Here is a 12,500-nt window from a genome sequence, read left to right as displayed (position 1 = left end):
AGTGACTCCACTTTTCCAAATGCTTGAGAACAACAGGGCAGCGCACAGGGCTCTCACCTAGCACAGGAAAAGCTGTTGACTTAAGAGAACGATAATCCTCATGAAGATCCGCAGCAGTGTGCAGACAGACGACAGCGAGTTAGTTGCTGCATTCCAAAATGTATCAGAGAAGTACAGCAACGGTGAAACAGCGGCAGACATCAGAACAGCTGTCATACGCTTAAACCAAGTGAGAAGTGAAAACAAAACAGCTAAGAGTCTACCATTTAACTTGGGAGTGGCACCTGTAACACCAGAGCTGCCAGAGGTAAAATTCGGTGCCAGCCAACCTCCATATCAAGAAGAGGGCCACAGAATCCAAGAGGCCCAACCCCTCTTGCAAAAGGGCAGCGACCAAGCAGTATAGCAAACCGCAAGTTGGAACGGCCACGAAGTTTATCATCATACGTTGCGCAAAACGTGGCCAATGCTAAATCACATGGAAGTGGCCATTAAGGCATCCAGTAAACTTAGAACAGTTCTTATATAAGCAGAGAGTTTTCGAAATTGGGAATTCCTTACTGTGCACGAGTCAGAAATTCTGTCGGATGGTCTGTCTGTGTACACTTTTCCTAATTTGGTGCGTGTGTGTGTGTGTGTGTGGCTTTCAGTATGGGTTGTCTTATATGGTAGTCACTGATACATAGTTTGAGAACATAATTTATTAGCTACATCGTAAAAGCCAGACTATATAGTCTTTGTGACATACAGCACCATCCTTTCTCTCAGCTTTAGTTATGCACTGTAACTTAGCATAATAAATAAGAAATGTTTTTCACTATATTTAGCATCATAAATAAGAAATAAAATCATAATAAATAAACATATTTTAGTATAATAAATAAGGCATAAATAAACAATAAATAAATTCTGATTGTTTGAATGTATTTTCATCATATAATATACTAAATATATGCACAGTATTTAGCATAATGAATAAGAAAAATAAACACAATAAATAATACATAATAAATATGATTTTTTATAATAAATAAGAAATGAGTACACAATAAATGAATATGATTTGTAGGTATTAATATCGCATAATATACCAAATATATGCACAATATTTAGTATAGTAAATAATACGCAATAAATACCACAATAAATGTAAATGCACACAGGGCATATGGGCATGGTGCGATATGTGCTGCTTTGTTTGAATTACCCATAAAATTGTGAGCGGGCACCCACCCGTTCTCACTCGTCTGGCCGAACCATAACATGGTGAATATGCGTCCCGGATGCAACAGTATTGCCAAAATGGTGAAATATCATCATTACTATGACATGCTTACTTAATATTAAAGGAGGCAGTGATTGTGCATAAACATAAGAATATTATTTTTAATGAAGGGTGTTATATTAATAGTACATAAACGGAAAGAATGATAATTGTCACGCAGACTATGTCCTTCTCATATAACAAATGTGCCAGGGTATCTTTGATATACCAAGAGATAATTCCTGGCTTTTGAATTCATCCAATTCTTTTACACGTCAAAAAAATACCCCGTATCGTGCTTTTTACAGAGCATAAACTTCATCTATGTACTTTCCTTTCGAGCTTGCCTTTATATCTAAAATATTTATCCTGGCTTTCATGATGAGGATAACCTCATCTTGACTCGATTTTTCTCAAGTAAGGGTGTGGGTTGCTTCCCATTCTATATTTCACTTCTTTATCACCTTCCCTACTTTGTTTCTTCTAGTTTTCTATAATTCTGCTTCTTTTTTTTTACAAGTTGCTAAATTAATAACGAGGAGGGCTAAAGAAGTCCTGAGGGAGAGTTTACGGGAAATATTACGCATTTGTTTCTGGGGTTTGCTAAATTTCCGACAGTGGGATTCTCTATAGTATTTGATCGCCCGTTGGAGAAAATGTGGTGGGCTCAGTCTTTTAAGAACAAAGATTTTTTTTCCTATTGCGTGCGTGTGTGTGTGTGTGTGTATGATTCCAGGATAAGAAGAGAGACTGCCTTGGCCTAAATGTTACGTGTAGCTTGATGGATCAAGACTGGATTGTTGTCATTGTCTGATATTTCTGTAGAGTGGAATCTATGTCTATGTAATGACCCATTAGAATTACATTACGCCAAAGGAAAATAGCTTACCATACTTAACTAATCTTAAATTTTTTCCATGCAGCCAATTTTATAACTTGAAATAATTTTCCATTATTGATTATATATTTATTTATGACTAAGATAATGTTGCCAGATTATTCTGTTTACAGAAGGAAAAGAAATTGGTACATTTGATTCGTCTCCTCATGACCATATTAGTACCTTTGACGTTGCAAACGCCAGCAGAAGTCATCAGGGGAGATACGATTGCATTGGAGTCCTGGCCGAAATATTTCCAAAGAAAATGATATTCTTTGCTAACAGACTTTATGAGAAAAAGAGATTCATTTATCTCGATGGTGAGAGTAATCCATAAATAACTGTTGGTTTACCTTGTACACTGTGCAGTCAATTGCAATCATTACGCTGCTGTAATACTAATGTGGCAATTGTCCTTTTCATTTTTCCTTCACTTTCATCAAAACCATTTAACCGAGGGTCATAATACCCGTAGTGCGATCATATCAATGATCCCAATTGATTTTGCTGTACACGGGATAATGGTTAAACTAGCCCTAATAAAAATCAGATCCTCTCTTTCATGTCCTCCCCTTGTAGTACAGATACATAGCATGCAACACACTCCTTCCTCTTTGATACAGGCGACCGAACATCAAATCATTTTAGAATATTTTCTTTTGTGTTTAACTGTTTTATCGAGAACAAACAGGGAACACTTGATGTTCTCTTTGATTTAGCAACAATCACTGTTCCACAAAAGCAGCAATTTCCAAGTGATATAACTTACTTGGTACACTTAGTACAAAAGTACTATGGCACATAAAGTCCGATCCCTTAGCCATCCAGAGAGTGAACGCGAATCCGAGACTATGAAACACCAAAGCAGTTGAACAAGTAACTAATGGAAGACCCAACAGATGATGTGCAGTAATTGCACATGGGAACAGGAAGGAGGAGTGGGAAGCAGGTATTTTTTCTTCAGCTGAGAGGAAAGTCTCCATATTCTAATATTGTTAAGAAAGTGATCGTAAAGTTTCTGTTGTGTTCGATACTGGGTTTGAATGAAAGATGTGCTGTTTAGAAAATATGCAAAATATATATTTGAGAATAAAAGTACTCAGGAAGTCAAGAAACATACCTGCTTCCCACTCCTCCTTCCTGTTCCCATATGCTATTACGGGGCGACATCTGTTGGGTCTTCCATGAGTTACTTGTTCAACTGCTTCGGTGTTTCATCGTCACGGATTCACGTTTACTCTCTGGATGGCTAAGGGAGCGGACTTTTATGCACGATAGTACCTTGTGTTTGCCCACCTGTTCCATATTATAAGAATATTGTATCTTTGTAGTTCTCAAGGAAAGAAGAAACATGCTGCTAAAAGGCGACAAGAAAGATGCGATGGTCGGAGATGCTTTCACTTTCGATTGTTCCTACTTCGACCCACCTCCCAAAGACATCACCTGGACAAAAGTTTGTTTTGTTATGTATTCTTCAACCCTGAACTCTGCTCTCAGTCACTCATACTGTATATGCTAGTGTGAATGTAACTGGAATTTGTAATACTCAGTTTATTTTTCATGCATGTTTTGTTAGAGGAGGGTATTACAAGTTTATTAAGCTTTTCTAACAATGAAAAACTTATTTTTTCCCTCTTGTGGATGACTACAGTTTCATTGTTGTTGTCATTGTAGTAGACGAAACAAACCAGATGAAAAGTTTACCCAAGTGATTCAAATTCTCAACAGGATGGTCAGCCTCTTCCCAGTAATTTCAGTGAATTCAGGGAGAACAGCCAGACCATGACGATCCCCCACCTAGATCCCACAATCCACACGGGACATTATGTATGCGAGACTGAAAGGTGGGGCAGATCTGTAAGAGGATCTCTCACTCTACATGTGCAACAAGGTAAGTCTCTCTCTCTCTCTCTCTCTCTCTCTCATTCCGCTCTCTATTCTCGGCCTCTCCTCTCTCTCTCGCCTCTCCCATATTAAGCATAGAAACTAGTCCAACACAACGGACATGTGTTTTCACAGAAATAATTTTTTAACTTACTTTGGGATCAAACCTTAGTCTCTCAAATGAAAGGCCAGGGGCTACCAATTAATACATACAAGTCGTCAAAAAGGCTGAAACCCAAATATTTCTGTACCCTAGGACTTTCCTGGGCAGGGCACGCTGCCGCCAAACATTCCAGCGAATTCTACCCACTTGGTACTGCCTGGCCTTTCCTTTGAAAGATGGGAGTTCGATCACAACATGAGTCCGAATTTTATTAATGTGAAACATATGTTCATGCGTTGATTAGTTCCATCACATTTATGCTGAAGGGGTTATTCAAATGAAATCTAACAGTTGGTTCACTGGTGGGTCAGGAAGTTGGGTGAAATTCGCTGGTATGTTAGGTGGTATCCTGCTCAGGAAAAAACCTGTTACAAAAGTACCTAGGTACCAGCTTCTTTTGACTTGTGTGGATCAATTGGCAGTACCTTGGCCTTTCACTTGAAAGGTGGGGTTTGATCCTGATGTGTGTCAGAAATATACTTAATCACTCTCCTTTGGTATTTTGTAGGGGAAGTATCCAGCAAAACCCTTCAAGTTACCATAGGTATCGTTGTACCCTTCCTCATGGTGGTAGTTCTCGTGTTGTTACGAAAAGTGAGACGAGATTTCCTAAAGAGACGAGAGACAGAAAAGAATCTGGCTTTCCTCTTCCAGAAAGGACGGCCCAATGAACTGAACCCAAACTGCACAGCTGACGGACAAGCCGAGCTCCTTCCTTATGACCACAAATGGGAAGTTTCTAGGGACCGAATACAATTGGGTGAGTCAGTATACTTGACTTCATTTGCATCTGTGGTGGAATGAGGCCAACAGTAGAGTAAAGGAAAATACGATACGATGAAACAAACTGATCCTGTGGCCGCTTAAGGTTTTCTAATACATATAGGCAAATACAGAGCGATGTACTGAGTTATTTTCATCCCAGTCCATATTTTTCTTCTAGTTTCAATTTTTGATTTTATTCCAATTACATATTCACGAAATTATACCTTCAATGAAAGGTACTTGTATCCATCTGAATTATTCTTACCTTCATGCTGTCAGTGGATTCCAGCAACTTTTCTCTCTGGAACAATTCAAAGCAAGTTCACTTGTAATTTGCATGACTGACTTTCTGCAAGTTACTGAGACCTTCCCCCCACATGAGTGTACGTATATGTGAATATGTTCATATACTGTTGTAAATCAATGCATAAACAATCTACACTGGTTTACATTAATTTTAATATTTTTCTTAGATAACAAAAGATTTCTCATTTTACTGGTATTTATTGAATTAATCTATTCCTGTTCTCTGTGTGTGTGATCTCAATAGGCCAGCAACTTGGAGCCGGCGCCTTTGGCCGTGTAGTCAAAGCCACAGTATCGAACCTGGAGCCTGGGATACCAAAAACAGCTGTTGCACTCAAAATGTGCAAGATGCAAGCAGATAATACCCAGATCACTGCACTGACCCAAGAACTGAAAATTATGATTCACATCGGAAAGCATCTTAACATTGTCAATCTTATGGGTGCTTACACTGATAATGTGGGCAAAGGTAAGACTTACATGAAGATGAATTTACCTGCACCTACAAAATTATATGGCGAAATGAGTATTGGTAACTGAATAGAATTTTAGAGAATTTGTCCTCTAATTAAGAGCTGCAGTAGAAAGTCCAGGATTCCGCAAGACCTACTTAGTTTTCATAAAGAGAATAAGTTGTCTGTTATTAATAAATACATCTGAAGAATGTGATAAATTAGAGGATTAAACTTGCAACAAAATTTTATTGTCTCGAAAGAAATACTAGACAATGTTTTCTTTGAGCAAGCATAAGAAATCACCTTATAAGATTAGGCTAGATCAATATTTTTTGTCCACTAATAATCTACTACATCACTTTCTATTCTGATATCAGGAGAGCTATGGATTCTTGTTGAGTTCTGCCGATATGGCAGCCTTCTCCCATTCCTTCACTGTCATCGGGTTAATTTTGAGGACGTCATCGACCCCATCACTGATTTGGTCAACTTTAGTGGAAGAGATGGTAAAGACAGCATTTCCCCATTCTCGCCCATTCTCAAATCTCCAGAATTAGTCAAATCTTCCAGTGACCCTCAGTCTGTCCAGACAGCTTCACCCACCATGTATACCAGTACAAGGCCATGTGAGATTTTATTGGAGTCCCCAGCATCCCCTAAAGTTCTCTTCTCATCCTCGTAAGTAATCTACCATTCCTTCATTTGAGCAACTTTTCCTCATTGCCACTATCTAGACATTTTGTAAACTTACAAATTTACTTGTGAATAGCTGCAAGTTGCTAACTATAGTTGGTTACGAATTTCCTCAAAGTGCAGAAAAGAGGAATCTATGTGAACTGAACCAGCCACATTAAGTGTGGCCAGTTACACCACAGCCACAAAGCTGAAATGAAGAATAAATTATATATTATTTTAATATGTGCTGAAATTGCCAATATCAGGTTGTAGGTAAGACTACAGTATTGTACTGTATTTTGCTTGGATACTGAGAATTCTGGTGCAGCACTAGTTCCTGAAGATGCTGAGAGGTTGCTAAGCTGTGAAGGCAGGAGGAAGGAAATTCAACTGGAAAAGGCCCATGAATCATAGCAGGAATGGAATTTATGTTTGGGACTTTTGATTCACTTCCATGGGCAGTGACCAATTCCACCGAAGCAGTTCCAGTTCCTTTATTTGTAAACCCCGGTTCAAAGTTGAATAAAGCCATACTTTTCAATGTCCTGTCTCATGGTACTTCACTGATAAATGGTTAAAGAGACTTTCTTGTTTTCAACTCGTACTCTAATTATTCTGACCATGACATTACAAAGTGTTTGAAGCGATTATGTTTATGACTGCTATAATTACCTCAAAAGCTGTACACACTCTCGTGGCCAAAGCTATTTTTTCTTTCCTCAAATTCAAAAGTGGCCTTATCCATACAGCAGACGTATTTATTTTGTGGTGTGATCCGTTGCGGCTGAAATTTCATCTTTTTGGCTTGTTGGCTAATTTCTCACAACTTTTGCATGCACAACATTCTTACTAAAAATAATTGTGCTAATACTACTACTTTAACATTTCTTTTCTCAGCGAAAGCTTCTTCAGTGGCAATCTGGTATTGTTGAGAGACAATCCTATGATCCTGCCAGGTACCTCTTTGCATAGTAGCCCTACCTTTAGCCAAAGCAAGTGAATTTTTTCTTACTTCAAACATCTTATCTTGTAAAGCTTTCACACAAGACATAGTATACCTTCCACTTTTGTCCTTGTGGATACTTTGAGAGGCTGCTCATACTTCAGAATGAACAGTCCTAACTGTCAGAGTCATCAGCGTTCTTGGTAGATCAATACATCTCTTCCAATTGATAAGGTCATAAGAACCATGGTTATTCTAAAAAGTTCTTCATGAACTAACTTAATACTTTCCAGTAACAACCCCAGCCAGTGTTACTCAATGACTTTGTATCTAGCCATGCACCACCGAATATAACACTTGTTCAGGGCTACATTTTATAAATTACAGGGATTTTTTTATGTTTTAAGACCTTGAATTAAAAATTACAGAGACCAACCTGATGTAAACAATTATAATTCAAATATGAATGTAAATCAATTCTTTTCTCTAAGTAATGGAAAAGCAATTATACATCAAAATATGAACCCAAAGGATATGAATTCTCTAGTTAAATTAACAAAGCAACACCAGCTTGGAGAAATTCCTTCCAACATGAATTCAATAAAAGGTACAACTTCAGTAAGTTTCCCCATATCTCTGAATAACATATTTGATAATAAAAATCAATATGATTTTTTTCAATAATTTTACTCTCATAATATTCACATTCCATGTTTTTAAACGTAGTGATTATAAAAAATAACCAATATCTTTTATTAATTGATTCTGAGAACATCTTTGATCACTTCTCTGTTATCAGTGGTTAAGACAATATTAGTGATTATTACCTCTGCACAATTATATTGGCAGAAAACCCCCCAATGAGGACATGAGGGATAGACAATGCCAGGCAAGTTCTCCCAGGATCTTTCGACTTGGGAATTCCCTGCCCAGCAAAATGAAGATGGTACAGAATCCTTCCTACCAGACGGTTCCAGCTGTGGAGAGCACAGCAGCACCCGAAGAAGGTAATCAATTGGGTTGCATAGAAATGAAGATTATTCTTATTCACTGGGAACTGCTTTCATATGTACAGATTCATATACATGCTCTTGCATGCGTGCATCTGACAGATAGATTGCAATGGCTTTTCTGTTAGCAAATATATTTTTTTAACATAAGTATTAGGACATAAACACCGGATACAGGACGTGAACACTGGACACCACAATCCCATACTGTTTACTCAAACTGTAACAAGCTGGATCAGTACTGAGGGATTCTCTGCCATTTTATACTTCTCCTGAACCATTTAACTTGCTTGATTTACAAAGGAGTGCTGCTACTGTTTATCTTTAGAGCGGTTAATCAATTTTTACTTTAGAATAGTTAATCCATTATTACTTTCTGGCAATAAACAAACTTGATATAGTCAACCATTCTCATTTGGTCTCTTAACTAAACATAAAAAAGAAAACCTTTATCACCCTATTTTTACACATAGCAGGATCAGAAGACCAAACCAAGAAGGAGCAGTCGTTAAAAGTGCTCGACTCCCAGGGAAACTATTGTAAGAGCACAATTCCCGGAGTGACGTCATCTTTCACGACTGTCGACCTTATTTGTTGGGCTTGGCAAGTGGCTGAGGGCATGGACTATTTGACCCGCAGAAAGGTAGGGTTAAGCTTAGGTGTTATCGGTTTTCCTTTTTATTTCCTCTCCTCAAGGTTGTTTCGTTTTTAAGCTGTCTTTTCAACTTCTCGGGTAGCAGCCCCATGCAACTCGATGGGTAAAGTTTCACCCTTCAGCATTTGGGATAAACGACAGGCAAGTGACCTGATGGAGATTATAGGTGAGAGATTACCTGAAGTTTTCAGTATTAAACAGCCAGCTGATGTCTTAGTTAAGGATTATTGCTTTGGCCATTTTCTTTACTGTCCAGAGGTGCAAGTGGGTTTGGATCCCAAGGGCCTTAGAGGGTTTTATTTAACTCACTTCCACTAAACTTATCTCCTTCGCAGACAAAATGGACCTGGAGCAGACCTTATTGTAATTTCTATGACATTGTATCAGTCACACCGAAATATGCCACTGAATTCACACGTTTTTTGTAATGCTAGTCATCTCACATAGTATGATACTTTAGATAATGTGTGCTCTGTATAACTATTCACTTTTTTGTTATGCCTTCATGTACCTAATAACTTCTGATAATCCACTGTTGACCCTTTATTCACTCTGTTAGGTTTTACATGGAGATTTAGCAGCAAGAAACCTGCTTCTGGCTGAGGCCAATGTTGTGAAGATCAGCGACTTTGGCCTCTCAAGAGACATCTATAAAGACGACATATACCTTAAACAAACCAATGTAAGTTCTATGACAACTGAACTGACAAGTGATGTATTTATCAGTAGCCTGTACATAAGTGATCTAAAAAGTGGCAGTCTACTGCTTCTGTGATATTATATTGAAGAGTGATCTATATTGATATAATATACTGATCAGTCGTTTATAGGGCATTAATGGTTGAACTATTAATGATAATCCAATACAAGTATGACCACTTGATCAATTACCTGCTAATCAGATAAATCACTGATCTACCAACCAGTGGTCTCCTGTTCAGAAGTTAATTGATTAAATGTGCATTACCAACAGTCCGTCAGTGTGCTAATAATCTAGATTGAGATCTACTTATAAGAATCTAATTATCTGCTCATTATATGCCATCACTTCCATTGCACTTCTTGTGAAAAACAATGACCCCTTTCCTTCTGTAATTTACCTCCTTACACCAATGAGTCCTATTTAAAAGTAGCACAGGATCTAGTCTAGGTAATAATACGTTTCAGCAATTTATTTACAAACAACATACTGTCGTCTCAAATTTCCTCCCTATTACGGAGAGAGACAGCTCACATTTCTTAAGAGACTAAAAATCACATTTCTTAGACACTAAAAATGGTCTATTCATTCTGTCATGCAATATTTCTTCACACAGGATCTCTTGCCAGTGAAGTGGATGTCAATTGAAGCCATCCGTGACAAGATGTTTTCCATCCAGAGCGACGTCTGGTCTTTTGGAGTGACTTTATGGGAACTCTTCAGTTTGGGGTCTACTCCATATCCAGGGGTCAAAATTGACCGCACATTCTTACTGAGTCTACAAGATGGGTACCGAATGGAGAAACCTGAATACGCAAACAATGACCTGTAAGCACAAGTTCGAATGATGGTATGGTGATTGTTTTGCTGCGTACTATTAAAAGCGATAATCTCTGCTTCAATATTCCAGTGAATCAGAAAAGCTGTGATCTTTATTCATTATTATTTTTTACAGATACAAAGTCATGTGCCAATGCTGGGAGAGCGCCCCTCAAGATCGGCCTTCCTTTCGATATTTGGCCGACAAACTCAGCAAGTTGCTGATGTCTGAGACTACTCAGGTGAGGACTGAGAACTAAAACTCTGTATCTTTCTCCATAATGCCTTCATGCCGTGGTTTGATTTGTTTTCTAAAAATATTGATTTTAATGTATAACGCTACTGACGAAATTATCTCTAACCACACTGTCAACAATGACCCATTGGCAAAATTTCCCAAATTGTCCAAGTCGCTTCATGCATCAGCATAAAAGCTGTGTCGACCATTCTGAAGCCCCTCGCATAACAACAGACCAATCAACCCAATCTGTCTTCATTTTTTACCCAGGCGCTGATGATACCAACACAGCTCCCAGTTTAAGCTTCGGTTAAGAACACTAAAATCCCAGATAGGACACCTTTTATTATTTTCCTGTCACAGAAATTTTTATGAAAACTGTACGAAAGGTTGTGTCAGTTACACAAAAGAACAACAAATAAGTACAGCAAAATATACGTTATTTCCACAAAAGAATACAGTCACGAATTAGTATATTAAAACACGTTTGATCTAAAACCCAAGAAAAAACTGAAGGTATTCTGGTGCCCTTCCACCAATCTAAGACGTCACATACTGGAAAGAAATGCTCAAAATACTTGTAAAATTTTTGCCTATGCAAAGCTTTTTCCCTTTTAACAGACTTTGTACATAAATATGACATCTCAAATAGATTTCTACATGAATATTTCTGTTACTTATTTACATCATAGTTGACAGATATGCAGGTAAGAAAGTATACGATTAATAGTACACCAACTTTTAAAACATTTGATAACAATATTTTTATTATCAAATATAGTAATGTAGAGACTACTGAAATCTTCCACAACATTGCTAATGAAAAACATACTCTTCCACAGTACTTCAGCATCAAGAATGGAGAGTACCTGAACATGAATAAGGAGCGTTTCAAGCACAAGACAGATTACTTGGAGATGGTGGCATCACCTGACACCAGGCACATCACCAGAGATGGAGAGTCGAAATGTGAGGTATGTTGAAATTTCCCTTATTCGAACAGTAAATTGGGTCATGTTCTACCAGAATGTTATTAAAAACTGTCTAACTTTATGAGCTGCTAACTCTAATGGAATTCAGGCCCAGGTCACTACGTTAATATTACAACCAGCATCAAACATTGCTTTTGTTATTCAGTGCTCTATCACTAGGAAGGACTCAAAAAACAGATATGTTTCTCTTTGTCTGTTTTGTTTCTCCTGACAGACTCAGAAGAAAAATGTGAAAAGTTTAAAAAGACATTTTATGGTAGTGGAAAAAAGGCAAATTATTTCAGCTGTTCCAACCATACCTTAATTGCCTCCACGTAAAAGGGTTATGTGAGTTCAGTGCATATTCTCAAAATTCTAATTAGGTGGGTAAAAAATACGTTGTTTTAGCGGTTGGTATTCTAGGAGATGTGAGATCTACTGATGATTCCTTGCTGTTTTTGTCTTTTCCGGCCTAAGTGACAGGTAAGCATTTGATGAAGTGCAGTAAAACCAAGGCAATAATAATTGCTTGGGCCATTGTTAATACAGATTTTCACAACTTGTACAACATAATAATCAATATTATTACTCAGGACGGTGTACATGGGACAGGAAAAACGAACCATGATCTTCAGATGCTTACTGAAATCACAACAGTTGATCCAGACCAGAGGACAGGATATCTTCCTATGTCATCAGGCACACGCTCACCTAGGTCTTCCTCCGACATATTCAGCCCGATAATGAATATGTGTAAGTAGAAGCCTTGGAA

General features: G+C 37.8%; 1 protein-coding gene across 5 annotated transcripts in view; it reads left to right on the top strand.

The window, feature by feature from the left end:
• The window catches only part of LOC135210105 (vascular endothelial growth factor receptor kdr-like), a 90,303-nt gene that overhangs the window by 1,508 nt on the left and 76,295 nt on the right, over nt 1–12,500 (top strand). For 3 of the 5 annotated variants that reach the window (XM_064242912.1, XM_064242911.1, XM_064242913.1), the window contains exons 2-8: nt 2,276–2,464; nt 3,476–3,597; nt 3,873–4,035; nt 4,700–4,951; nt 5,507–5,731; nt 6,095–6,395; nt 8,185–8,342. In XM_064242912.1, coding sequence (XP_064098982.1) covers nt 2,276–2,464; nt 3,476–3,597; nt 3,873–4,035; nt 4,700–4,951; nt 5,507–5,731; nt 6,095–6,395; nt 8,185–8,342 — 1,410 coding nt within the window. Of the gene's footprint in view, nt 1–2,275; nt 2,465–3,475; nt 3,598–3,872; nt 4,036–4,699; nt 4,952–5,506; nt 5,732–6,094; nt 6,396–8,184; nt 8,343–8,818; nt 8,989–9,559; nt 9,683–10,316; nt 10,529–10,655; nt 10,762–11,599; nt 11,732–12,321; nt 12,482–12,500 lie in introns of all 5 variants that reach the window. The other 2 variants (XM_064242915.1, XM_064242914.1) reach the window with 2 other exon arrangements.

This window comes from Macrobrachium nipponense, chromosome 39 (assembly GCF_015104395.2).
Source record: "Macrobrachium nipponense isolate FS-2020 chromosome 39, ASM1510439v2, whole genome shotgun sequence".
NCBI lineage: Eukaryota > Metazoa > Arthropoda > Malacostraca > Decapoda > Palaemonidae > Macrobrachium > Macrobrachium nipponense.
The sequence above is the reverse complement of the archived record's forward strand: the minus strand, read 5'-3'. Positions and strand labels throughout refer to the sequence as shown.